The following is a 26,844-nucleotide window of genomic DNA, read 5'->3' on the forward strand; positions in this document are numbered from 1 at the left end:
CCCTGTGCTTATACTCATCTGTATGATAACTAAAATAAGACAATCGGTTTCCTCTGGTGACCTGTTTCTGCACATAGACAAATAAAAATCAAGTTTCCTCTTGGTTCCAAGATGCTGACAGGTGGGGGATAATTACTGTAGCAACAATTCCTTATAGGCTTGTGAGAGGACTCCAGAAACCTGGAGTGTTTTGGAGTGCAGGCATTAGGCATCACAGGTGCCTTGATTTTATGGAAGCAGCCAGAGGGGAAATCAAGTAGTTGTCTGCCAGTACTGACTCTGGGCTGTATCAGCTGCTGTTAATTACCTTGCTCACAGACAATTGTCTGACTGCAACTGAGCTGCCTGATTAAAATATTTTACTGCCCCACTTTCTAAACAGCAGTTGTTTTCCACCCTCAGTCCTGGAGCACTCATGGGTAGGTTGTACTGCCTGCATCCCACACTATATTTTATTTTTTTACCGCTACCATGTGCAGCAAGTATGTCTCTTGTGCAGGTGGGGCCCTCGGGGCAGGGGGGTGGGAGTGTTGCTAATGGAAAAGGTTTGGGCAATTCTGGATTGTTTTGGTTTGTATAAATCTAGAAGGCTTTGTTTTATCTTTTAAGCATTGTTTAGTGATAGCAGTTGTAGGAAACATAATGTGAACGTGCCTGAAGAAAGTTTGAGTTCATGACTTGTGAGTTGTCTGATGTTTTGTAAATGAAGCAGGATTCTCCGTCTAAAGTATCTGTGCTTTGGACTAAGACAGGGACAGCATGAAAAATTTTTGGCAAATTAAGACAAGAAACATCCAACATGTGCCTTGGGCAAGCTAAAAGTGACAGAGGTCTACCTCTAGGCCCAGCCTTACTGCCCATGAGGACACGAGCCAGGATGTTTATGTAAAGTACTGTATCCTGAGCATGAAGAAGACAGATGAACAGAAAGGAAAAGCGGGGAAGGTTTGGTTCTGGACCTGTTTCTGAGCCTTTTTTTTCAGTAAAAAGGATAGGAGTCTTAGTTGATGCTTCCAACTGGAACAAGCAACATTACTTTTCTTCCCTAGCAATATTCCTCTTTGGAAGTGTTGGGCTGTTTTTCAGTTATTTCAGTGCTTGCTTTTGTCTATAAAATGAAAGCTCTCTGATGGACCTAACTTAGACTTTACAAATGCATGGGGCTGAGTGTAGCTGTCAGGACATTGAGGATTTTAATGAGCAGTTGAAGCATCATCCCAAGGAGAGATACGAGAAATAAGAGCATAAGCTGTTACCAAAATAACATTAACAAAATTATCCCATGGTAGAAGAGCAAGGAAGGCAAGAAACAACAGAGCATATACCATGTCTGAGAAATATTGCCTTATTTTCAAGGTTATAACATGCTATTCAGATAATTATTTCAAATACTCCTTTTAGATAAGTCCCCATGAAACATGTGCTCTCATATAAAGTTAGCGAAGTGAGACATCAAAGCTGAAGGGATCATAAAGTGGGGATAGTTATTTTTTCAGAGGAAACAGGGAGAACCTTTTCCCATTCTTCAGTGTACGGCTGCTGAACTTCAAAGGGATTGATTATGCACATGAAAGCAAATATTAACAATGCTACTGTGTCTTCTTCAATGCACACTGGTTTAAGACAGCACATGGTTGCTTTTAATAGGTATATCACTGCAGGAAGAACAGACCAGTTGTCATATTTATCTCATAAATGCTCTTTCCTGGCCTTAAACAGAGCTACTAAACTCCATATAGTATACAATACAAGTAGCATGTGAAGTTAATTCCTCCTACCTAAAGGAAACTTAAGAGTTTCCTAAAGCAATCTGAGAAACTTCAGTGAATGGCAACAAAATGAACTCTCTTTCTGCTTCCTATTCCTATTTCATAAATTAGAATAGTTTGGGGTTTTGTGGTGTGGTTGATGGATCCTGACTAACAGAGGCAGCAGCAAATTTACCAGTGCCTACAATAACATTCTACTTCATGAGGAGAAATGAAGGTTCTATTACCACCATAATATGGGGTGAGTGACTCCAGATAATTTTAAAATGTCTCGCATTTTGCTGGAAGTTCAAAGCATAACAACGAGAATTATTTTGACACTTGAAAAATCGATGTGTTTATTTAGTTACAGTCAATATGCTGTTCTGCTGACCCAGTTTTTTCTTATATTTTCAGTTCTTCGGCCATGGACTCTAGATCAACCCAAATGGATTAAAATAAAGACTCTAGCTCACTGTGATGGGTATATTCCTGCCCCAATCTTGCTATGAATATAGCACATTATTAAATATTTATAGAAATATGATCTTATTGTGTTGGGGAGGTTTTGTTTGTGATTGGGTGGGGTTTTTCGGGGGGGGGGGGGGGGCCAGGTTATGAATTGCCTACTTTGGCTGTGTATGTAACACATTTGTGGAAAGCAGATCTTCCAGATGTTCCTTACAGAGTTTCATTAAGGCTGAGACCCAGAACATTGCACAAGGAAATCCAAAGTGTTCTTTCCATGAGGCTATTTTTATAGTAAAATACCAATGGCTATCTTCCTTTCTGAATTTCTCAGGGTCTTTTTCCTTGAGGGTTGGTCACTCTTGCATTCTGCTAAGTCACACACACACAAACTTCAGCAGTTCTTGGGCATTTTATCTACTGATTCTTCTTCCTTGGCACTAATTAATTCTACCTCTGGGTAAAACATAGGTTCTTACAAGCCTCCTCCTCCCCCAGGTTTCCTGACCACCTGCCCTGTTGCTTCTGTTTCCCAAAATTGTACTTCCATCAAGTGCAATGAATGAGATACAGGAAGTTCTCTGAGATGGGAAGAACATTTTCATTCCCTGATACGCATTCTACTGATGGGCTGCCAGCACTTGTTACTTTTTCAAGAAATGAGAGCTGCAGAATAGCAAGTGGTGGGTATAAAGGATGAGGAGTAAGTATTCCCTGGCTCTTGCTTTTATCTTGGTTTGCAGGCAATTAGGTTTAGATTTTACCCGAGCTAGAATTAGAAATTACCAAGAGGGGGTTGATTTGTGACTGTGTTTTAGTAGCAGTCACTTAGTTTTATATGAGTCATGCCATAACAGAACCCATTGGGCTGAGAAATCAGAATTTCTGTTCTGACGGAATTTTTATTTCTTCTATAATTTCTTTCTCGTATTGAACAACAACAAAACAAATTATCAAAAAATTCCAGAAAAAAGCCCAATCTGTCAAAATATGCAGTTACATGTCTTTATGTAGATCTATAGTTCAACTTCATTCTTACTGTTCCCCTATAAATTCGATGAGTGGGCTGGGCTACATTTCACTGCATTTCCTCCCCCTCACTGAGCCACTGCTGTTCCTGCACAAGAGGGATGCAGTCTGGTAAGAGAGCTTGAGCTGTTGGGTGAATGACAGTATTTTTTATCGAAGATACCTCTGGCAAGAACCAAGGTGTAGAAGCTTAAGCATGGAGATCTGGGCTGAAATGTCCTTTTTTTTTTTTCCCTGCTGAAAATAAAATTGGCAAAATTAACAGCTTCTCTAATATTGAAGAAGCCACATTTCTCACTAAGAAAAACTTTACTGGGAAATAGACTAACAGTGACAAAAGGGCCTGGTTTTTGTTTTCTAACTCACATAGAAATTTCTTGATTTTGAAGTTGGTGCTCACTGTGAGAGAGGTGAAGAGTGGTGAAGGTGGAAAGGAAGACAAGTCATATAAGTTTTTGGTAAACCTTTGAACCCATCTTGTAGTGAATTCCTATTGGCCTAAAGCCAGCAAACACAGAAGTTCTGTAAAGGTTTGTTTGAGCTGTAAGGTCTTGAGTAAGTGTTTTCCCTGAAGGGTTTGAACTTTACATCTAAAGCAAGGTCATCCATAAAGTACTCAGCATACAATAGTTGTTCCTTATGTAGTGGACCCCCGGTGTATATTTCAATACACCCATTTCTAAAAATCTGGTTCTAATTTAGATAAAGGGATTTAAGAAGTCACTGTAGAGCCAATGTTCTTGTTTTCAGTTCAGATTCTGAAGATAATAATAATCAAGAGAGTTAGATACCGTAGAAAAGACAGAAACAAGAAATAACTCCTACTGCATTGAGGTGCTGGTTCTCTGCTAACATCCAGTGAATGCCTAGAAAGTTTCCCAAATTAAATACCCAGTCCCAGGCATGAGTAACAAAATTATAGCTTGAATATTTGTTTTGACAATGAGAATATGAAAAGAATTAAACTAGTTCACACTAGCAATGTGGAGATAGAAAGCAATTTGCTTATGGTGTCCCAGTATGAGGAACAAAGAAGAAGGGCTTTTTGAGGAATAAAGGTTTATAAACTGGCTGCAAATAAATCTAGTTTGAGAGCAGTTATTATACTAAATATCAGGGGAACAAAGCTCTGTAATAGCTTCTACTTCAAAAGGCAATAAACCTCAAATTTATTTTCATTTGGACACAGTCAGATTTCTGAATTGCATTAAATGATGCAGTTTATAATGAAAAGAGGATTATTCTAATGTATTACAGGCCCAGAACAGTTTTGTATTGTATTTTCCATACTGTGGCAATGATTATTTCCTTGAGTACAGCAGATCTTTTGCCCTGGAGGAAGAAGGACATCAGGATAAAATCATAAAATAGAGTTCTGCAGATTTGAATTAGAATTGCCAAGCAAGTCCATGAGGGTTTGAGCACTAATCTAACTTTTAATCCTCAAATTTCTCCTGCTGTAAGACTAAGATGATGATGATCATATGCTTTAATAGGATACCAAGGAATAACTCAATTAAAAATACTCATTTAGTGGAAGTTACATAAATGCTGAAAAAGATTCTCTGTCTAGGAAAACTTACTTTGTTTTTTCTCCATCCATCTAATCTGAAACAATTGTTGCTTCAATTTGTAGTAAGATACATGACTGCAAAGATATGCCTGGTACACAGTAAAACTCTGAGAAGTAATCTCAACTGACACAATATGTAGAAAAAATGTCCTGCTCTGAATAAAATTTTAGTATTATGCCACAACCATATGACAAAAGATTACTCAGTTATTGAACAGGAGAGGAAAATTAGAGGCTCTGTCACTGCCAGGGTTACATTTATTTTTCAATACTTTTTCATCTGTTGGATTTGATTGTCCTCATAAATTCTTTGTTTATCTAATATGCTGTATTGCATTGCATTACAGAATGTTGTATTCTCTTTTCTTCAGCTGACCTATGCTTGCATTCGGCTTTGAAATGGTAAGTAGTACCAAACGCTTAACTGGAGTCCTACTTATAAAACTTGGACATATTACAGAAAAACAAAAACATCAGAATTAAAATGGAGAATTATGAAGTTAAATAAATGCTTGACCTTAACCAAGGTGTGGGCTAAAACTGAGTCTGATCCCTGGCCTGCCATTGCAGTTTAGACCACTGCAGCAGAAGATCCTGTGGCATCCTTTCAGTGTGGCTTGGCAATGCCATTTTGAAGAGTACCTCAAGTTTAGACTACCCATGGATCACATATGCCTTTGTAGGACTTGAACTGTCCACATCAAACTTGGAAATCAGTTCACAAAACAAAAACTCAACTGCCAAGTGCTTTCAACCAACTTCAAGACCACACTGAAGTAATGGAAAGTGAGAAACAGCACAATTGCTAGTCCCTTTTCCCCCTGTATTTCTCTTAGGATGGATTGAGCTCTTGTCCACCCAGACTCTCCCTTGAGGACAGAAGTTAAGCCAGCAAAGAAACACCACTTTGGTTGAGCTTCCTATGATGTCTGCTAGCAAGAGCAACAAGGCTACTAAGGGACCTTGCTTACAAAAATCCCAACACCTTTTCTTATCTGTGAACATACCACATTTCTTGGTCTACAGCAAGCTCTGAATACTGGAAATTTCCATTTACCTGTCAATCTATCCTGCAGGTTTAATGTTACAGGTGGACATGTATGAAAAACAGCTGATTGTAAATGAAGTTCTGAAACTGCCAGCACAACTGTAGGCTGATCATGATAGGCAAAACTATTTGACTGAAGCTGTTTTCTCTGTACTGGAAAAATTTGAGATGTGTAACCCTACAATTTATCTGAATCCTCAAACAGTTTGTTTTATTGCCTTTTGGGTAGTGACAATGATTCTAGAGGTCAAGTCTTCCCCTAAAGCTATTTCCTTGCTAGCCCTCAAACGGGCAGCAATGTAAATCTCCTGTTATTCAATCATTGCAGTTTATGCTGATTTATTTCCCTGTCTCCACTAGGATAAGTGTAACTCTGACCCCTTCTATTGACCAGCATGGCCTACAAGGTTTTCAGGATGCAGTTGAGGCAATGTTCCCTCTTCTCTAAGCTAATCGCAATGAAGATGCACTAGAGTGGACATGACCTCTTAAACTGAGATACATCTATACTTTGCTATATGCAAAGTATATTTGCATCATGGATCATACTTTTGTTTTGAAATTTGGTTGGTCCAAATATAACAAAATGCTTACCTGCATCATGCCTAGGGGGCTTAAGACAGGCTCATGTCTTTCCTGTGCTGGGAGCCCAGAGCTGGATGCAGTAGGAAAGGTGGAGCCGCAGCAGAGCAGGGTAGAGGGGCCCTGCTGGCTGCGCTCCTTTGGATGCAGCCCAAGATACAACTTGCTTTCTGGGCTGCAAGCTCACATTGTCACAGGTCATGTCCAGCTTTTCACTCACCAGTACTGCCAAGTCCTTCTCCACAGGGCTGCTCTCATTTATTCCTCATTTTGTATGGATACTGGTGGTTGCCCTGACCTAGGTGCAGGACCTTGCACTTGACCTTGTTGAACTTTGTAGCATTTGCTCAAGCTCACTCCTCAAGCCTGTAAAGGTCCCTATGGATGGCATCTCTTCCCTCAAGCACATGAGGGGTACCACTTGGTTTGGTGTCATCTGAGGGTGCATGCAAGCCTCCTATGTCCTTAATAAGGATGCCAAACAATATTGGACGCTCCTTCTCTCTTTTTGCTGTACTAGTCACTTCACATTCAACACGTCAGCTTCACTCTCTTTGGAGTTGCCTCTCTTCTCCTTTCAGAAGTGCCTATTTTCTTTTGCAGGGTGGATATGTACTACAGAAGGATTCTGTTGTCTTTGCTACAAACCCTGCTCATTGCATTTTCCCCTTGGTTTCTGACCCATTTATTTCCCTTGTCTAATGTGGAGGTCTCTTCCCACTTCTGTAAAGCCTCATGTTTCTCTGTCGCTGTGAAAAGAGCAATACAGGAAGAGACATTAACATATTAGATGTTGTTTAAAATAAGATTTAAAGAGATATTGCTGCCCTGCACTCTCTGTGTCTTCCAGAATAAGGTTCTTTTAACTGGATTTCATTTCCATGAATGCATTCCCTAGCCATAAATTGAAAATCATTATATAGTTTAAAGCATGTGCTTATCCTTTATTTCTCTTCATTCATCTGCATTTGTTTTCAACTTTATTCAGTATTTTGCTTGCATGAGAGGTGGTACAGCTTCCTGCTGCCTAGTTTTGCTCTGGGTCTAAGAGAAGAAAGTTCCAAAGCCTTCTGTGATGCTGAAGCCAGTCCAGGACAGGCAGAACATGTCAACATAGACAAGATGTATCAAAGGATATAACCTGGGACAGCATGAAGTCTGGCTGGGGTTGCTTGGGACCCTAATTAAAAGCCCAAGTTATTTATCTGAACTGATCTTTTTGTCATGAGCTGCAAGAGAAGTTCCTAAAGTAATTTTGAACTTACTGTGTGAAATGCAATTATACTTTATGACAGCAGCAAAGGTGCCCTTGAGACCTTTCTTCTCTTTGCCCTCTGCTTTGAAAAGTCATAACACTACATGTTGGCAGAGAAATCATGTCAAAATATTTCTGAGCTGTACTACAATAAAGTATTCTGCAGTAAGAGATCATTTTGACTTGACCTGTTTTCAACTGAAGAGCTCGGGTGTGCCATTCTATTTGGACTATTAATTACTCAAAGACAGCTTAGCTACCAGTGAAGAGAGGAAAAAGGAAAACAGATCATGAGTATTGAAATCTATGTGAATTTTAATGGAAAATTAAAACAAGATAATAAATCTTATGGTAAGTCCACAAACCTCTCAAAGGTTTGAACTAAGAAAACAAGGACTCTTTTCAGGACTTAACAGATGTGTCCCAATTTATGTAAAAAAATAGGTTTGGCGCAATTGTCCCTGAATTGCATGCTGTCTTTCTGGATCTGTAGTTTTGTGTTCTCACACAGCTAAAATGTCTTAGCTTTCCAAATGGGAAAACGAGCAACTTATAAAATATACTGTTAACTTATGCACGTATTCCTCCAGCTTTAAAAATGAACCATTACCTTTTGTTGGAAATACTAAGAACTGCAAAATACCCCATGAAACATGACTGAAAATAGAGCTGTTATAACAGCCAGTGGAGGAATGCTAAGGTTATTTATTTTTTTAATCACAATCATGTGTATCTCCCTTTCCCAAAGCTCATATGCATTTCTTCCTGTTCAGTGCAAAAGTTAAGATCAAGAAGGACTGAAAAGGGTTTCTAGAAAACTGCATATACAGAGAACAAATAGACTATTATTATGGACAGCAAGATTCTTTGTTATTCATCTGGCAGCTGGGAATTTCCATGAAGGCCCTGGAAGAGGGGGCTGGCCTGAGCAACAAGCCGCTCATTAGGTAAGAGGAGATGGCATAACTTCCTGGGACTGTCAGAGCCACAGCAGAGGCACCTGGGAGGTGTCTGATGTGTAATGTTAGGCCCAGGTCCCACTCAGGACCACTCAAGTCCCATTCAGGAACACTAAGTACAGCATTATCAGTACTATTCAAATCTCTTCAGGAAAAAAAAAAAAAAAATGTCTTTGTACTTGGCTTGGTTTTATCATTCTTTCTCCTTAATTTCTCCCTTACCCATCATGCTCCATTACATGATAAATTTGGAAAGGTCACAGTAAGTACTTTCAAGTAAGTGTGTACATTCTTTAAAGCATCACTTCTCAAGATTCTTGGGAAAAATTACAGGGTCACCTTTTTTTTTTTTTTTTTAAAGTGCAATGACTTTAATACAAGAAGACAGAGACTAGAAATCAAATCACTAATCAGGGACTTATATTCACATTTGATACACCCCTTTCCTCACAATCTCCCTCCTTATTTTGCTCAGAGGCACTTTCTGACACCAGAAATAGCACATTACTGGTCACATGGCTTGGGTGGGCTTTTTCTCCAATCGTAATATGCAATTAGATGTGCTAGCCTGAGTTTCAGTATTCCAAGGAGACTTAGGTGCACTACCCAAGCAACAAAAAATGTGAAAGAAATTGGCATAAAGCTCATGACCTGCAGGGGAGCAAGGCTATTTTACTTCAGCAAAGACTGTGACTTGTAATCTGATTGATAGTTTTCAGACAATTGGTTCTCTAGATCTAAAAGTGACACAGGTTTAAACTTGGCTTAAATTTGGCTGTCAGTAGCAATGCAGGAAATTTATATTTTCTCTGAGTGCCATCTTCAAATGATGTGAAATAGCAAGTGGAGATTCACTCAATCTCACTGTGATCTCACCCATAACCAGACCTTCCTGAACACTCATTATCAGCATTTTGACTTCTATGTCAGTGTTCCATGTTGGGGCTCCTGTGTAAAACACACAACAGAAGGATTCTCCCAGCAATCACCTCCTCAGCAGCAAACCCATGGCTACAGGCAAACTCCTTATCTCCTGGGTTACAGGAGATAAGCAAGCTTAATACTTGCTTACATGGCAATATGTAAAAGAGCAGGCTCCTGTTAGCACCACCATGGTGAAAGGAAGGTAGTTGGAGCTGGCATTAAAAATCCATTTGGGGTGGCTGCATGGCTGGAAGTTTGAACAGTGGGAACTTGACAGGGATGTACGAAGGGAATAAAAGACTGAGAGAGAGGTAGGAGAAGATGAAACAAAATCTGCCCAACTACATTAACTGTATCATTATAAAGGACTGAGGCACTGAAAGTGTAAGCACACTGACCTTGCCCAGCTGTGTGCTGCCTTTTTGGGACCTGACCTATGGGGAAGCTGTCCCAGCCACACACAGCCTTATTGCCAAGAGCCAAGAGAGCCTTCCATAAAGAGAGAACAGGGAAAATGGAATCTTCTCTACTGTCTCCTCCAGCTTCACCCCAGCATCATTTGGTCTCAGGAAGTTTTGTGCTTCAGTTTTGTCAGTGAATCTTGTTGTCTGGCTGGCATGTTGTGAGCACAGTAACAGTCCAGCTTAAACAGTGCATCTGTCTCCTCCGGGAAGACAGCAGAGGAAGAAGGACAGCAGCACACCTCATGGCATGCCATCCCATCTGAGGGAGTTCCTGCACCTGGAAAGAAATTCACTATTTTCCTCAGTGATTTACCACCTCAGGTCAGTGCAGTAGGCAATGCCAAAGACAAAACTCTTTCTCTAGATTTCCAGGACCATGAAAGTGACTAAGAGACTGCTTGAGAGTTAATTTAAAGATGTGCTCTGTAGGATGAGTTTTAAAGCTGACTCAGAGGCTGATGGTTCCACAATATTCTGCACAGATTTATGACAGCTGGAAGCTAACACTACAGCTGAAGGCAACCAACACTGTTTTCCAATCTTCGGGGCATTTCCCAGAGCAAAAAGATTTATATATAGAGAGCTAAAAATTATGCCATATGTTCTGTGTATTTATAAGGTGCAGGAGTAAATACCCTACTGTGGTACCTCACATCTGCAAACAAAGAACTGTGAAAAATGCAGGTCAAATAATTTCTGTGTTGGGAGGCACCAGCCTTCTGTGACAATTCTCAGCTAAGCATGAAGACCAGGAAAGCTGAGTGCCAGGAAGATTAACAACTTCTTTTCCTGAGGTGTTAAATTTACAAGAAAGTGTGACATCAACTACAGAGGTGCCAAGAACACCAGTGATTAATTGAATGGGGGTGTTACTATTGTTCCTGTTCTGAAAGGAGGAGGACCAGACAAAGGGGTGGGTTCCACCTTTCTGAGTGAAGCACATTTCTCAATGCCAGTTAAAACCAATCATTTTCACTGCTAATACACAGTGGCACAGCAGAGGAGAGCTACAGGTTAATGCTGCACGTTAGCTATCAATTTGGTTTGATTAGTAAAAATCTATCCCAAAAGTATCTATCCCAAATCTGACCAAGCTCCTCCCCTTCAGGGTGGCTCATTGCATCTCCATGTATAAAGACAATATCAAAATGTACCTGCTATCAATATTATATAACATCCTCCAGTGATCACAGCACAATCAGATTATCTCTCAGTAAAGGACCTCAGTCAAAGTGTTCAGAGAATAAAGAAGCAAGACAGATGCTGCTGTTGAGAAATTTTCATAAGAATCGTAAAAGGAAAGGGGGAACAGTTACTGGTTTTCTTCAGCATTAACACTTTTCAAATGGAACGTTCTATTTGCTTCAATGTCAGCTCAAACTAGACTTTGGGTATGAAGCCCTGGTCTTGGGGAAGGCAACAGAACGTTTTCCTTCTGATTTCAGGGAGGTTTCACAGTTTGCTTGAGATTTTTCTCTCAAATTCCAAGAGCAGATTCTTTTATTGTTTAAGAAATTTAGGTTAGATGAAGCAGGCCAAGAATGATCTCAGGCTGTGGCAAAACTCGGATATATTTGCCCATTACATTTTACTCTTCCCTTGTCTCAGCTCCGTAATAATATAATGCTGCTGTTGATAAATACTAAGGGTGGGCTCCAGCATACACTGAGCAAGAAAAGATAAAGGGTGTTTCTTTGCTTTGTAATAATGTAATGGACATAATGAAGAATGAAAACTGAGAATAGCCTCTAACACATAATCTAATAAAAAAAAGTTTTCATAAACTATGCATATTTTTCAGATTTCCTACTACAAAACGCTTTTAAAACTTCCAGATCTGCCATTATCAAACTTTAGAGTCAGAATTGTCAACACAGACACATTAGGAGGCTCACTTTTGAGTACTGAAAATGGCATTTACAGGAATGAGGGACCTGAACTGGATGTAGGCATTTTAGCATGCCTTGGTACTCATGAGACAAAATTCATTATCTATTTTGGCATGTAGCTGAACTGTGAATTTAACAGGAAGGATGTAGATGTCCACCAAAACAGGAACTGCAATTATGTTTGGTTTCAAGGGGATCTATCATGAAAATGGTATTTACAAATGGTCTCCTTTATTTTGTTTTCAAGGTCATGAAATCCCTTTGTCTCCTTGTCCATTTTCTCTCCCACTCCTCAACCTCACCAAATGTTTGAGTATTCTTCTTGTAAATACCTTTGGCAACAAACTCTGAAGGATGCAAATTAATACCCAGTGTGCCCTCAGAAGAGCACAAGCAATTTCTGTAAGCAAACATTTTTCCTGTTATTTTGCTGTTGTTTGCAAACACCTCCACCTCAGGAGTCCAGCACTATTGTTTGGACAAGTTTTCAATGTCCTTAAAGATACATCTACAAGACTGGTAGTCACAATAGACAAGAATGTCTGATGGACTCTGAAGAAAATACAGTTTAAAAATAATGTATGTCTTACCTGCTTATTCATAAGTATGTAGATAATGGGATTGCAAACAGTGCTGCTTTTTGCTAGGATGGAAGGTATGATGCTTGTAACTGGAGCCACAACACCCGGCTTGCCAAATGTAGCCAGTAATGCTATAACCCCATATGGAATCCAGCAGACCAGATAACAGATAACTGTAGTGATCACCATGAACAGGACGTGGTATTCTCTTTTGCGGGCAGCATTCTTGTGGATTTTTCCAACCTAGGGAAAGGTTTAAAAGAGAGAGAAAATTCAGCAAGCGGAGCTGTTGGATTGACTACATGAAGAACCTGGGACTATTGGTCTTGGGTCAGCACTAACAACCAACAGTGTAGTCCCAGCAGCAAAACAAATGCAAACCCAAAAGTGATTGAATGCAGTGAAAAGACTTCCATCATCTCCATTAGGCATTAGGGGAAGCTCTGCAGATTATACTGCACTGACACTGCATGCCAGCATAAACCAGTACCAGAAGAGGTTGGACCAAATGTAGAAAGGTGACAAAGCATCTAGTCCTTAACAGATATTAGGTCACCTGCAGTTGTTTTTAAGGTATGTAATTTTGTGTAAATGTACCATGTTTTCATTCAAATTATGCCAGTACACAGAACTTACTTGAGATGAACAAGCTTTATATAGCACATCTGAACCACCAGAAGTATTTTCTGTTGAGGGTGTGGAAAAAGCAGAGCAACACTAGGACTGTGCTTATTATCTCTGTCCTTGCATCTTTTCTACAGTAGATAAAGCCTCAGCTGGCCTGGCATAGTGTTAGCCATGGTCATACTTGGAGCAGGACACCAGAGAAGCCTTGCTGAATCACTTGAAGTTTCAAGTGATAAGATTCATTAATTCCAGACTATTTCTTCCTGGTACTTAACCATTTTGATAAAAGGGCTTCACTCCTGATAATGATCAGAAACAGGTTTTTGTGCTCTTAAAATGTGTGCTGAGTGCTGACTCACTGTGGTTCATGGGGTTCTTTTGGGAAATAGAGTAGAATGGGCTAAAGAGGAAAAGCAGGTGCAAATGAGCAGTTTCAAAGTGATGGTACAAGAGTCTATCTTGTTACTATGAATTTGCCAGTAGTTAGTGTGTGGGAAAATCTGCTGTGGAAGTATTTATAATCTGTGCTTCAAAATTTTTTCTCTTTTAGCCTATCCTGGATTGAAGCATCATGCCCTTTGGGAGTCTAGAGCTCTAAGATAAAGCTTTAATACTAAAATAACAGTCAACTTTTATTTTTGAGCCTTGATGTGAATACATTTTTCTGTAGACAACTACAGAATGCTCTTCCAGTGTTTGGGCAGCTGAGCGCATTTGAGGAACAAGATCATTCCCTAAAAATCCAAAGCAAACTTTGCAAGGAGGTAGATTTTGGAGATTCTCTCCCCACTGACTCTAGATGGAGACTCAGCACACTGGTCTCCTGAGGTTATAGCTGATTCCTCAGCTTTACCCCAGTGTGTGTTTTCCAAACTCAAATGTGCCAACAGGACTTCAGGAACTATTCAAATGTTTAAACTATATTGATTGAGCCTTGTACTCAGCCAGATCTAATTTATGTCCACTTTAAGGTCTTTTTGCCTCTTGAGTGCAGCACTTGAGAGTAAATTGCACCCAGGAGAAGGAAGCCCATGTACAACTACAAGCATAAATGAGCAAAAAAGCAGCTCTGTGTAATGGAACACATCCAAACTTTACTTAATCAAATAATAAAAAAAGAGTTTTAAATCAATAGGTTTAAACTGATGCAGGTAAATGAATAGAGCACAGTTAAAGGTGGAAGTCACCAACCATCCCAGACAAATTTCATTTGCTGTTGCCTAACACATACCTTGTGCATGCCAAAGAAATAGAGCTTTTTCTACCTCTTTGTAGCGTGGGTCTCTTTGCATAATGTGTCTGTGAATTAAACACATATATAGTGACTGTATAAGGTACACATGAAGGCAAAGTAATATGGTTACTGTTTCTTTTTAGTTCATTTTGACTCTAGGCTTCAAGAGTGCTTGGTTCTATCTGGAGTTTCAGTGGAAATGTTCCTGTAAATGAAACACACTAACTTTGTCTGCTTGAAACTAGTAAGTATTTTTCCTGACTGCTTTTTAATGATTTTCTACAAAAAGGCAATAACAAAGTCTATTGTTATTCTGAGAAGACTTGGGACTGTTTTTATAAGATTGAAACCTGTTTATTTTATAATTACTTTAGCTTGAAAAAAGGATTAATAATAGATAATGGTCCAATCCTGTATTGCTTATTTGAACTAAATTTTTCATGACTAATTGGAAATTTCTCTGACTGATGGATCCAGGATCCCATGTGAGCTGCAGCTATGCTACAAATTAAATATTAGACAAGGATGCAAAGCCCCAGCCAGCCATGGCATCCACAGCTGAAGATCTTCAATAAACACAGAAGGATCTGGTTTTTTTGCTGTGTCTAGATATGTGTCTTGAAGAGTTTGCAAGAATTTACCATCAACACAGACAAAATACAGGCCATAAATGAAGGAAGGGAATATCTCTAAAGTGGCTATGGATGTGATTTTGTCATGTATCCTTCCACTTTCACATCTTTAAGGCATTTCTATAGGAAGGGAAGTTTTGAAATCATGCACCATATTTGTTCTCAAACTCTTGGTTTCATTGCCTTTGCAGTTTTGCAGCCTACCTTTAGAAGCTGTTAGCTTTAAAAATTGTCTCTTTATAGGTACTGGAATGCCTCCAGCAAAATATAACTTAGACTCATGTAACCTACAGAAAGATTACACTTCAGCAGGTGAAAAAGCACTAGACATTTTAACAGTAAAATAATTCTATTTGTTATTTTAAAACTACTGGACAATGCCTCCCTGGATATCCAGCTGGTAGAAGAGCATCAGAAAGTGAAGAGGAAAAATAGATTCAAATAATAGTCTAGAATAGCTGAGCGAGCTATTGTAAATCTCTGTCTAAATGTGAACATATAGGGTATATATAACATACATTTAAAATACTTAGAAGATCTAAATCACATTTTAAAATGGCACAAGAAATACTGGCCCATTGGGATCAGATTGTACTTATATAGGACAGCTGGAAAAACCTTCTTTGCTGCAAAATCAGCTGTTTTCTCTGGGACAAAGATCATCTCCTGCCAAATTTAGCAACATAATGGTTGGATTAAAGGGAAACCTTTATATTTAAAGAGAAGAAGGTTGGGGAATTAATTGGTTGTTGAGGGCTTTTTAATGAGGAAATTCTGTTTCTCCCCTGCTTTCATCCTGGGAAGTAGCAGATATGTTTTGTTTTTTCAGAACTCAGCTGGAGGCAGCGACAGGCAAGCTTGTTTAATCTCAGGCACTGAGCGTAACAGTGGCACAATTAGCTCTGGTCTGGATTTGCCCTGCAGCCCTGCTGCATCTCACATATACCCAACACTTTTTTCGAGTCAATCTGACACAAAAAATACCACGACATAGATCACTAGGGCAGCATGCCGAGCACGTACATTAGATGTGACAGGCCACTGAGTGTGGGAGAAGCCAGAGTGGTGTTCAGTGAGGAGGCTGGCATGGTAGAAGTGTCCTCAGAAGGAGACCAAGTGACACATTGATTGATTGACCTGAAAAGCTGCATCCACAGCTGACAGGATGTAGCAGGTACATCACTCACCAAGTGATGGGCTGCATTGCTATTCCATGCTTTGGAAAAGATGGAACTGGGGAGCTCTGAGCAGAGCATAGAAAATTTCAATAGCACTGGTGAAAGTCTGGAGAGGTGGTAAACCAAAGACAAGGGGACCTTACAATATGGATATGGAAAGCAAAAAGAGTAAAAAGAGATGCAAAAAGCTTTTGCTGTAACTGTGGAGATGGTTAGGTTTTATATTCAAAGAAAGGATTCAAAATATTTGCTGTGACAGGTACTCAGCAAGGAGAGAGAAAAGCCTTTAAACTGGATGCAGGCAAATGTGTGAGCCTGTCACAACAAGGACCCAGAGAAAAGGTATGACCTAGAGGAAGCTTGACTTCCTCTAAGGAGAACAAGTCTGTCCTTTCATTAAAGAGAAAAGAGAATGGGTCTGTCCTTGCAGAAAACAAGTAAATCTTCCAAACATATAAACTCTGTTGTACAGTGGTATGAGAGATAATACTAGGAGTGCAGGTCATAGGAAATGGTTAGCAGGTTCTGGTTACCCAATTGAGGTACTGCAGGTGTCAGTCCAGACCTCATCACTGTCCAAGTCAACTGGTTCAGTCAACCTGCTCCCGGAGGGAGCAGCCAGATGACAACCACGCTGAGTCCATGGGTTTTTGTCTGGCCAAACACTGGAGCTCTTCAGCCCAGACAAAAAAGGACAGCAGCTACCTGCCCCTGCTTTAGATATTTTTTAGCCATCCAACAGCTTCATATGGAGAAGAGCCCTGAGCAGCACCTTGCCCAGGGGAACAGCCTGCCCCTTCCTGTGCTCCAGAGCCAGAAGTCTGATCTACTGCAGCCCCTTGCTCAGCTCTCTCTGGATTTATCGGGGCATGACTTATGGGACCAAGGGAATACTGGTGGCACTTCATCTACTCAGAAGAAGGCAGGAAAGACCTGAAGGATATTTGTGCATTGTGGCTGTGAGGTAACTGTGATGCCCACAGTGCCAGAGGCACATATGCAGTCAGTTCATTATATTCCCATCATCCATGGGCAAGTTGGGGTTTTTTTATTTATGTAAGGCAAGGGAGCGGGGCCAAAGTTAGCTATTAAGAAGGGGAAGTTTTAATAATGAAGATTTAACCTGACAGTTTTGAATTCCCCTGTGTTTTCATTTTCACATTTACCCTAGTCTCTCCTCCTTACTTAATGCAGCTATGTGCTTTATCTCATAAAGCATTTCCTTCATGTTTTAGCTGCATCCATTTTCAACTGTGAGCATCCTTAAAGGTTATGAAGAATATATGGCATCCCATCCATCTAACCTCTAGATGGAAAACTATGCACCATCCAGAGCCACTTCAAGCAAGGGACATGTACTTCATAACATCTTAGAAGTCAGAGGTCCTGTAACTAAGTAAGTTTTGTCCTTCAAGTCACTTTCTCAAGCTATTTATTAAGATGGAAAATAGTATCACTAACTATACCCTGTGCACCTAAATAGTGGATGCTGTAAACATCCTTTATGTAGCTTGCTCTAAACAAGCAATATGGAAACAGGGCATAAGATGCTTTTTTATCATGGCTGATATTATTCCTGGATCTCTATTTGTGTATCTTATACATGTTACTCATATAACCATGTTTACTTCACTACTTCAGAACTGCACAGTGAAGAAAAGGCTATTTATGAGCAGCAGTGTTTGTTGCCACCAGCATCTTTCACTATCAGCAGTAAGTACTTGTTTTGACATGATCAAGTATTCGACAGTACTACCAAAACCAGACACAAGTAAAATATTCATAATTAACTGAGGGAAGTCTGCCAATCTTTGAACATTTAGTCTACTACGGCTTCTTGAAATGAACAGAAGGCATCTAGACTTTTTATGCAAAAGCTGCAGTAGAGGAAAAAGCTGGAAAAAGACCATTCTTCTTCCATCATGAACCAGTCAAGTAAGACAGTCCTCTCTGTTGCATCTCTAAAAAAAGAAAATTAGATATGGCCTCCATTTATTGGTATGAATAAACCTCTACTAAACCTTGCAGTCAAACTAAGCAGTGACTGGAATGTCAGTTGTGATGAGCTTTATCCTCTCCCATCTCTGTGGATTCTGTCCTCAGGCAAAACAAGGAAAAAAGAAGGAAAAAACCAACCACACCTCCAAAGCACATAAAGCTCTAAATAGCAGTAGGAAACATACTCTCCAAGTAATCTATTTCTCAGTATGAGGTACCCAAGAACCAGTACTGTACAGATTAATAATAAGGGGGATTAAACACTGTTGTTTAAAATAGGCAATCCTGGAAAAAGAGGGCTCACTGCATTAAAAAATAAATGCCTCCTTTGTTACCAGTTAGGTGGTTAAGTTCAAAATGAGTGAAGAGACGTATTGTCCTGTGGAAATGGAGAGTGAGCAGAAACATCTGTTTCAGGTCATCTTAGAATTCAATGGGCCTTGACTCTACAAAGCATTTACACTTATATATTCAGTGAGCAAACTGACATTTAAGCATGCACATGAGCATTTTGCTCAGCTGGAGCCACATAATGAGTTAATAACAACAAATACAGAAGGCAGAAGCCATAAAACCACACAAGGGGCCATATAGCTAATTATTTTATGTCACTGCTAAGTGCAGGAATTTAAGTCCACAGGAAGGATATTTTATCAGCTGAAGACTGGTTTTATTGTAAATTTTTGTTATTGAAATGGGAATTAGCTGCCTGAATGCCTAAAGGTGAAGTGATGCTTTAAATACAAAATTCATGGCTTTGTACATTGCCCTTAAAGCATAACTGCTATTGATGCTAAAATCAGCCAAGTTCTATTGTGGACTTAAGAAACACTATAATCCTCTTAGATGCAGAACTCTTTTTTTCACTGCTAAAGGGCTTTTAGCAGCAATTTGACTAACACAGTGAACACATTCCCATATATTAAACAAGGAGCTCATGGTGTCACTCCCATCATTGACAATTCATGTTTTATCCTGACCTTCTTTATTCACTGTCTATTTTCTAGCATCAGTGTGCATGAGAAGATAAAAGGTGTATATGCCTGCTCTAATTTGGGTTGCATTAACAGTTTGTTTTAGAAAGAGAAATCCATTAGATACTCTTACAAGGATCATCAACGTCCAACTCCTGCCGTTGCACAGGGCAGCTCCAATAATGGCACCATGGGACTGACAGCATTGTCCAAACACTAAGTTTTGGAAATTCAACAAGTCCAAGTGCCAGGTGCTGCACATGGGTTGGGGAGATCCCAAAAATTACTGCAGACTGGGAAAAGTCATTGAGACCATCCCTGCAGAAGAGGAATTCAGGGCTCCCATGGATGAAAAGCTGAATGTGAGCCAGCAGTGTGCACTCTCAGCCCAGAAGGCCCAAATGCATCGTGAGCTGCATCAAAAGAGGACTGGACAGCAAGCTGAGGCAGGTGATTTTCCTCCTCTACTCTGCCCTCAAGAGAGCCCACCTGGAGTGCTGCATCTAGCCCTGGAGTCCTTAGCACAAGGAAGATGTGAACCTGTATTATATTACTACATGTGTTGCTGCTCTGCAACACAACTTGCTGTTATAAAGGTGGGAGGTGCTGAGATTGCCTTCAGAAAATCAAGGCAGTAATTTAGTTTATCATTCCTCCTCTGGAAAAGCTTGCCAACAAATGATATTTTTTAACCAATAATTTAATAACCAGCTTCTGGTTTGGGTTAGGGTTTTTGTTGTTGATGTTTTAAAAACTTTTGTGATGGCTTTGAACAGCCAAGCTAACAATAAACGAAAGGAAAAATAATAAAAAAAAAATAAAATTAAAGCTGACTTTGATGTATTTTGCATTGAAGAATTTCTGGAGCAGGAAGGAAAAATTTCAGACCTGAAATCCTTCTTGGTTTCTGTGTTCTTTCTTCCAGAGACAGCAAAATGTAGAACGTGTATATGCAACATCACTAATAAAGTTGAACTCTTCAACAACAGATGAACTGACAGGTGTGAAATTTCTTTCAAGGTTTCTTTCTAGGCTACTTTATGCTAAACAACAGTATGCTACCATCTGCACAGAAAATTGACTTCACACTTTCCTGCACCTAAAGGAAAAATGTTTTCAGTCAATGACAAAAAATAACATTTTGAAATATGTATATACATATATTTTTATTTATGTAAAAAATATATACACACCACACACTATATATCTTACAAATATATATACACACATTATATATACATACACACACATACATATTTCCATAATTATGTGAAGATTTTTCACCAGTCACCCAAGTTTGGAGAGGAAAGTTAGGAAAAAGCAAGTTTTGATGCAAGCATTACTCACCACCCTCCTCACCTCATGAATTAAATTAACCACAACCTTTCCTACTCTAAACATCAATACTTTGTCTGAATATGGGGTGTGAATTTAAAAAAAAAAAAAGTGTCAGGGTAATATTTTCCCTGAAAATGAAGCTTAGCTATTCCCCTAGGTCCATTTTTGCAGGTATGTAAGCTCCCACTCACATTTAATGCTACTTTTCACCAGGCTGGCGTATGTGGGTGAGAAGTCGAGCTTTGCTTTCCTCTGGATTGGCTGCTGTACTCCTTACAGTGAAATCAGATGATAAAATCTCTTAGGCATCATCAGTCTTTCAGTACCTAAACACGATCTTTCTCCTGGGAACAGGGTGGACTTTCCCACATTTTACTGAGGGATCCCCTCACATTTTCCTGAAAATTTCTACTGACATAAAGCAAGGAATCATTAAGGACATGTGGGTATGCCTTTGACATGCAGCTATTTATATTTAAATAAGCTTAATAGATGTGCTTGGATCTGCTTGTCAAATCCTATAGACCCTGCAAAGAATATAAATGCAAAGTGTTTTGAAAGCTCTCATCCAATAGGAATCTTTAAAAATATAGGAATTATGCCAAAAATAGCCTGAAAATGTTCTCCTCCAGATGCTTTCCCTCAAATTCTTATACACTTGCCATGGCACAGGTGTATTCAGAAAAAACAAAACAAAACCAACCCTCAGAAGTCTGTAAGTCTTCAATTCTTCTCTCTCCTCTAGCAAGTTGTACCTAGCCTGGTGTTCATAAACATTTATCTATCTTTGCACACAGAAAAGGAAGATAAAATCCTTTTCTGTAGCTTGTGGATTACAGACAATCCTTTATAAATGATATAAAATCAGTGGCTACTGGAAATAACCAGAGCAGGAGGTACTTTGGCTGATTTTTACATCTACCTAGCACAAGTATAGTTAATAAAAACCAAACCAAAACCAACCAAACAACAAAATTATTTTTTCTTGTTAAAAGTTTCATTCCTGCCCACACAAAACAACTTTTTTAAAAGTTCTGTTGGAGTTGGGGTATTCATAGCATTAGACCAAAATCTGACGTTACAAGGTGAAGACAGCATAAAAGACTCTAAGAAAAAGATCAGGGAATAGGTAAGGAAAGAATAAATAATTAGATATGGAATAAGTTCTACTTGATTCAATCTTCTTGCAATCTTCAAAGCTCAGTTTGTTCCTTGACTATCAGATCTCTTACGCCAGTCAAGTCCAAGGTACTTTCTGACTTTACCACAGTAAGTAACATCCATTCTTTAGCGTATATGTGGCCTTTTCTAGTGATTTGTCCACAGAGGTTTTTCTAGTCTGGTGCTACAGGCTCTGCCTTTCCTGATGCTGCCTTTCCCACTGGCACTTGCAGCCTTTTGGGAGAAGCATCCCAGCTTCAGTTTGGGAACATCTACTCTGTCTACCCCTCTAACACTACCTTGAGGATCACCTCAAAGCAGCATTCCTCTTTACATCAGGGTCCACCAGGAAAGGGAAGGTAGTGGGCTTGTTCAACCTCTCAGTCAGAATGAACACACTCTGTCAGAAACGCTCTCTAAAGAGGGGGGCATCATGTTCACTTTGGCAGACAGACATTGCTTCAGGTGGAAACTGTGCATGGGAGTGACTCCTCCAAGCCTGCAGCACTCAGAATCATCATGCCTTCAAAAACGTGATATGGATCTACTTGCAGAGATCCATAAACTCAATTTTTAGGAACCTTTTAAAGGATATTTAAGACATGCCATACCCAAAAGTGATAGAAGAAAAAAAAGGTGTAAATAATGGGAAAGACTTTGAAAGTGTCAGATATAGCATACGACAGCTCGTGGGAAGCAACATGACAAGTCCCAGAGTGCCCAGTCTAAAAGAATTGACCAGAGTTTATCCATGCCCAGTACTCTGAGACATGCAAGATCCAGCATTTCTATGTTCTGACCACAGCTTTGTGCTATGCAGTATGACCTGTGTAAGAACACACCATGTAATACAGAAAAGATGAGCAGTTGTGTTTTAGATACTATTCCTTGTTAGAATTTTGAACAAAACTAGCAAAAATAAGATGCTTTCTTTTATAGCTCAAAATATTCTAATTTTCCAAATGCTGACAACTCAAATGGATGAGTTTGTTGAGAGACTTTCAGTTTCTACCTCCTGTATCCTCTCTGATGGAAGACTGTGGATCAGTGGAAGCAGTGATGCTTGAAGACTTTTAAGTTCTAGATATATATGGCTGAGGGAGGGATATAAATGCCATTTTTTCTTTATTTCATCTTTCACCAAATTATGGCCTAAAGTGGAGCTATCTAGATTCTTCCCCACAGAGTCAGCATCATCATTAGAAAATAGAGCAAAGGAATATTAAAAAACAGATATCTGTATGGGCCATTTTTAGTAAAATATCTCTGAATTATACTTTTACTAGCATACATGATCAACTCCAGATCACACCAATTTTTTTTCCTTTGTCTATCTTCTGAAGTTGGACATAATATTTGAAAAGAAAAGGAAGTACGTGTTTTCCAATGCAACAGAAACACTGAAATATGCATCCCAAAGTATAATAAACATGTCATAAAATATTCTCTAAGTGAAAACAGACACTGAATGTGACAGAGTCAGAGAAGTTTTAGGTTATAGCTGTTGTTATATACTCACAAATCTGGGATTCTGAAAGTTTATATTACTTTGTCAAATGTACATTAAAATAAATAGCAGCTGGTGGAGACAAAGGACTGAATTTCTCTGCTTTCCTACCATTTCTTTTTCATGTTGTCATAAACTACTCTAGTACCTACATTTCCTGTTACTGTGATGACATGGTTCTACCATCTTTGCAAATAAACATTAGGAATTCCATGAATTTTAATGCACTTAAAATCTTACAGCCAGAGGGCTGTAAGGATTCTCAAGGCATTTGGTGTTGTCCATCATTCCCCCTTCCCCCATATGCACTAAATGCAGGACAAACACTCCTCAATCAGCCTGAGAGTTACTGTCTAATAAAAAGATATTTTAAACCCCTGAACAACCTTCTCCATGATTTCAACACTTGTATCCTTACAAACCTTTTGGTAACATCTGATCTAGATATTCACTTCTAGAAAATGTGTCTTTGTGGCTTTCCATTAGTGTAAGGGTACACAAGCACAGTGAGTCACAACTGCTTCTCTCTAGTAGTGGTGTTTTTACATTTGAAAACTGTTCACACATCTGTTCTCAAAATGTGCATGTCTTTTTAACAAAACCAAGCAGACAGAACAGAGCACAACTAAGGTCAGGTGTTCCACACCTCTGCGCAGCTGTCCCACAATAAGATCTATTCTGTTTGCAAAGGTATGGTGTTCCCATACCTTTGTGTGGGACTCACTATTCAAATTAGATCCTTTGGACTGTACTGATTCCCAGCCTGAATTTATTAATCTTGTATGATTTCTCGTTATGCAAAACCCTGTACTTGCATTGACCAGTCCTGATGTTCACCGAGTTTTAATTATAGATCAATACCATTAATGAAAGGGCTGAAAGCACTTGACAGATCCCTATGAAATGGGCACCTTAAAGGGAGTCCTCTAGGGCAGTATTTTCCTAGTTGATATGGGAATGTCATGAAAGAACTTGAGTTGTATCATGACTAGTTTCCCTTTTATCCTCTAGACCAGGTTATCTGACAGAATGTGAGTACAGTTGATTCTGGCCAACTTTTGAGCAACTCATGTTGACAGTTTTGATTCAGAATATTCAACTACGAAGACTTCAAAGACTAGAGTAGTGAGAGAAAGAAAAACTTTAAAAAACACCTTCTACCTCCTGTTTGATGTTGCCAAACTATGACTTAATGTCCATAGAAAGGAGGTAATTGGAATTGTCCAGGTAGTGGATTATTGGGAAACAGAACTCCTTGGCTAATGTTTCTGCAGTAAATGGCCAGACTGATGGATAGAAAAGAAGGTTTTTCTCTTATGAATCCTACTAAGGATCAGTGGGCCACTACTAAGCCTATTAATGCTGAGTAAATATTAAAATTGCCCACAGCACAGAACATTTATGTGAGAAGTGGGGATCTACTGTGTATTTCTTGCTGACTTTGCAACAGGCTACCGATGGTCTTCACTGAAATGAAGTTCACCAAGCTTGCTTAAAGGCAGGTCAGTGATTTTTATAGAGTCACCATCATCACTTAGGGAAGAAGTGGCAGTTTTATAGCACTAATAGCCCAGCTGCCATCCTACTGGAATTTCTAGGAGAAAGCCAGGCATTTGTAAAAGTGATCAGCTGTGTTAACTTCACCAGACTTAGATAAATCTTTGTCATTTCTCTGCAAAAAGAGCACAGTACAGATAGTGCTGACACACAATTGTAAAGTATACTGATGCTGAATTATACTGTTGATAGGGAAGAGAAACAGATTACACATTAAAAATAAAATGTGCAACTTTGCAAAACTTAGTTAGTTGGCAAGCTCCATTTCAATTTTTATATGTGAACTGTAATCATGCATAAAGTAAAACACATCTTTCTGATAGGCATACTTACTTTGGAAAACAACAGTGAAAAACACCAATAGCCCATCAGGTTATATTGGCTTTGATGCCACTAATACTTTTGAACCCTGACAGCTCTGAGCCTGTAAAATAGTATTATAGCAAAGAAACAATTTCAGTAAGAAAAAGACCAAAATAACCTCTTAGAAGATTACTGGGTACAAGATACCTGGGTTTGGAACTTTACTTCTAGGTAATATTGTTTTTCCCTGAAATTTGTTTCTTATTTGTTGAAGCAGAAGAGTATAGCAAACACAACTATATTGTTGTTACTCTGGTGCTGTACAAAAGGTAACATTTTTGTAAATTATTTCTTCAGGTAGCACAGATTTCTGGGTTATAGGGGAACATGATGAAAAACACAGAACTGATGACAACTGAAAATAATCAATACAGATTCCAAATTCTTCATCCAAGCAGAAAAATCACTTTCACACTATAATGGTTCATTTGAGCTACTTCCCATGTATTCTCACATACTCCAAGGAAACAGACAAAGGTGCAGTAGAAGAATGTTATGAATTAAAAGACATGATTGCTATTCTTTAGTTTATTTTGATTTTTTTTTTTTTTGTGGTGATTAGAATCCTGAAAGAGTAAAGTGGCAGCTGAACAGATGGCAAACTGGTCTTCTGCCAGTGACATCACTGACTGTGTCCAAGAAGGCATCAGTTCATACAGCTGCAGGTTCTTTTCAGGAACAATCTAAGAGTAATGTAATGTAGGGGTTCCACTAGAATGGTTCAGCCAGCAAACATGATCAGGGAGCTATACCTTAATGTGTGCTTTAATTTAGATGAAAACAACTGTTATCAGCAAGCTTCTTGTTGACTGAGATTAACAGGAATGAGAAGGAGAGAAAAGGACAGGAGAGGTTGGAAGAGGGGGGAGAAATGCTGGGGGAAAAGAAAGGAGGAGCAAAGGAAAGGAAAATGGTAAGGGAAGGGGAAAGAAGGAATTGGTGTGATACAGTCAGCTCTTGCTCACTTATGGAGTGGTACTTGAAAATTCACAGCTCATGTTCTGCTTCTGATAAACTATCTATATACATAGGAAGCCCTCCAGCTTGGATCATATTATATTAATCATATATTAATCTTGGAATCTGGGATTTCACCTTGAGTGTCTGAAATGTAGTACCATACTTGAAAGATGGTAATATTTGAGTGTTGGTTTCTGAGTCTATTTCTCTCACTTTTAATCTCTCCTTGAACACTACTGCTGTAGCTCTGATAGCACTTGTTACCCTTTTGCAGCTTTTCTCTTTTTCTTATATTCTTTTCAAATGGATTACCACTACTCCTTGCAATATTCAGTATTATACAATGGTATAACAACAGTGGGGATGTTTCCTTCAATCCCTTTCCCAGCAATTTCTAACATCTTATTTATCTTGATTTTCCTGAATAGAGACCTGCATTTTCCATTAAATTACTCAAACTAACTCTGCCATGACTTTGAAGGGTGATAACCAAGAACTCTTTGTCATACATGTATGTGTATATATGATGTATTATAGAGGTCCTTTGCACAAATAACTGCACCTCGGGTGCTGTTATCACCTGGTGCTGCCCACCTCACCCTTCATCTGTGACATTGCTGACAAAGCTCCACTCTCTCAGTCTGCAAATTACTACTTCCAAAGTGTAATATATCCTTTATTTTCCAAGGAAGAGACTAGCACTGGAACAATATTTTTCTACAATCTAATTTTGTTCTGGGTATCTTTTTTTTTGTTTTGTTTTGTTTTTTTTGACAATTACAGCCAGGAAAAATC

General features: G+C 39.1%; 1 protein-coding gene and 1 long non-coding RNA gene across 3 annotated transcripts in view; one reads left to right on the forward strand and one right to left on the reverse strand.

Moving 5' to 3' along the window:
• LOC102110002 (pinopsin-like) overlaps positions 1 to 26,844 on the reverse strand; it is a 72,334-nt gene that overhangs the window by 9,583 nt on the left and 35,907 nt on the right. Inside the window, exon 3 of the mRNA XM_088051352.1 lies at positions 12,530 to 12,763. Coding sequence (XP_087907478.1) covers positions 12,530 to 12,763 — 234 coding nt within the window. The remainder of the gene's footprint in view (positions 1 to 12,529; positions 12,764 to 26,844) is intronic.
• LOC148184816 (uncharacterized) lies at positions 344 to 7,874 on the forward strand. Of its 2 annotated transcripts, none has more exons than XR_015771920.1 (5): positions 344 to 419; positions 2,166 to 2,232; positions 2,715 to 2,899; positions 5,166 to 5,220; positions 5,389 to 7,874. It is a non-coding gene; the product is annotated as an uncharacterized LOC148184816 (long non-coding RNA). The 2 variants fall into 2 exon arrangements; XR_015771921.1 differs by lacking the exon at positions 344 to 419 and adding an exon at positions 1,880 to 2,010.

Source organism: Pseudopodoces humilis, chromosome 2 (assembly GCF_049639895.1).
Source record: "Pseudopodoces humilis isolate 2021_Gansu_Grassland_sample_001 chromosome 2, ASM4963989v1, whole genome shotgun sequence".
In the NCBI taxonomy this organism is placed as follows: Eukaryota; Metazoa; Chordata; class Aves; order Passeriformes; family Paridae; genus Pseudopodoces; species Pseudopodoces humilis.